Raw genomic sequence first — 236 nt, 5'->3', positions numbered from 1 at the left:
ACTCAGCAGCTGCAGGGCTCCTGCTTGACCCTCATCTCCAGCGTCCAGGGTCTTCCAGCTGGTGTCATGGCCAAAGTCCAACACCTCCGCCACGCAGTGGAGGACCTCCACGCATCCTTCTCGACGGCCCACTCCTTCCATGACATTTCGGCCACCATCTTGGCCCAGAGCCGCGAGCGAGTCTCCAAGGCGCGCAAGGCTGTGGATGAGGTGCTCGACTATGTGGTCTCGAACGT

At 61.4% G+C, this 236-nt stretch overlaps 1 protein-coding gene across 1 annotated transcript; it reads left to right on the top strand.

The window, feature by feature from the left end:
- Positions 1 to 3: 3 nt before the first annotated feature.
- On the top strand, positions 4 to 225 carry LOC107125516 (perilipin-3-like; the record flags this gene model as incomplete). Its single annotated transcript, XM_015428935.1, has 1 exon — positions 4 to 225. A coding segment is annotated over one exon (222 nt), but the record flags the coding sequence as incomplete, so codon positions are not given.
- Positions 226 to 236: the final 11 nt, after the last annotated feature.

This window comes from Gekko japonicus, unplaced genomic scaffold (assembly GCF_001447785.1).
Source record: "Gekko japonicus isolate JY-2015 unplaced genomic scaffold, Gekko_japonicus_V1.1 scaffold163391, whole genome shotgun sequence".
NCBI classification, from domain to species: domain Eukaryota; kingdom Metazoa; phylum Chordata; class Lepidosauria; order Squamata; family Gekkonidae; genus Gekko; species Gekko japonicus.
This window is presented reverse-complemented; position numbering and strand designations above follow the sequence as displayed.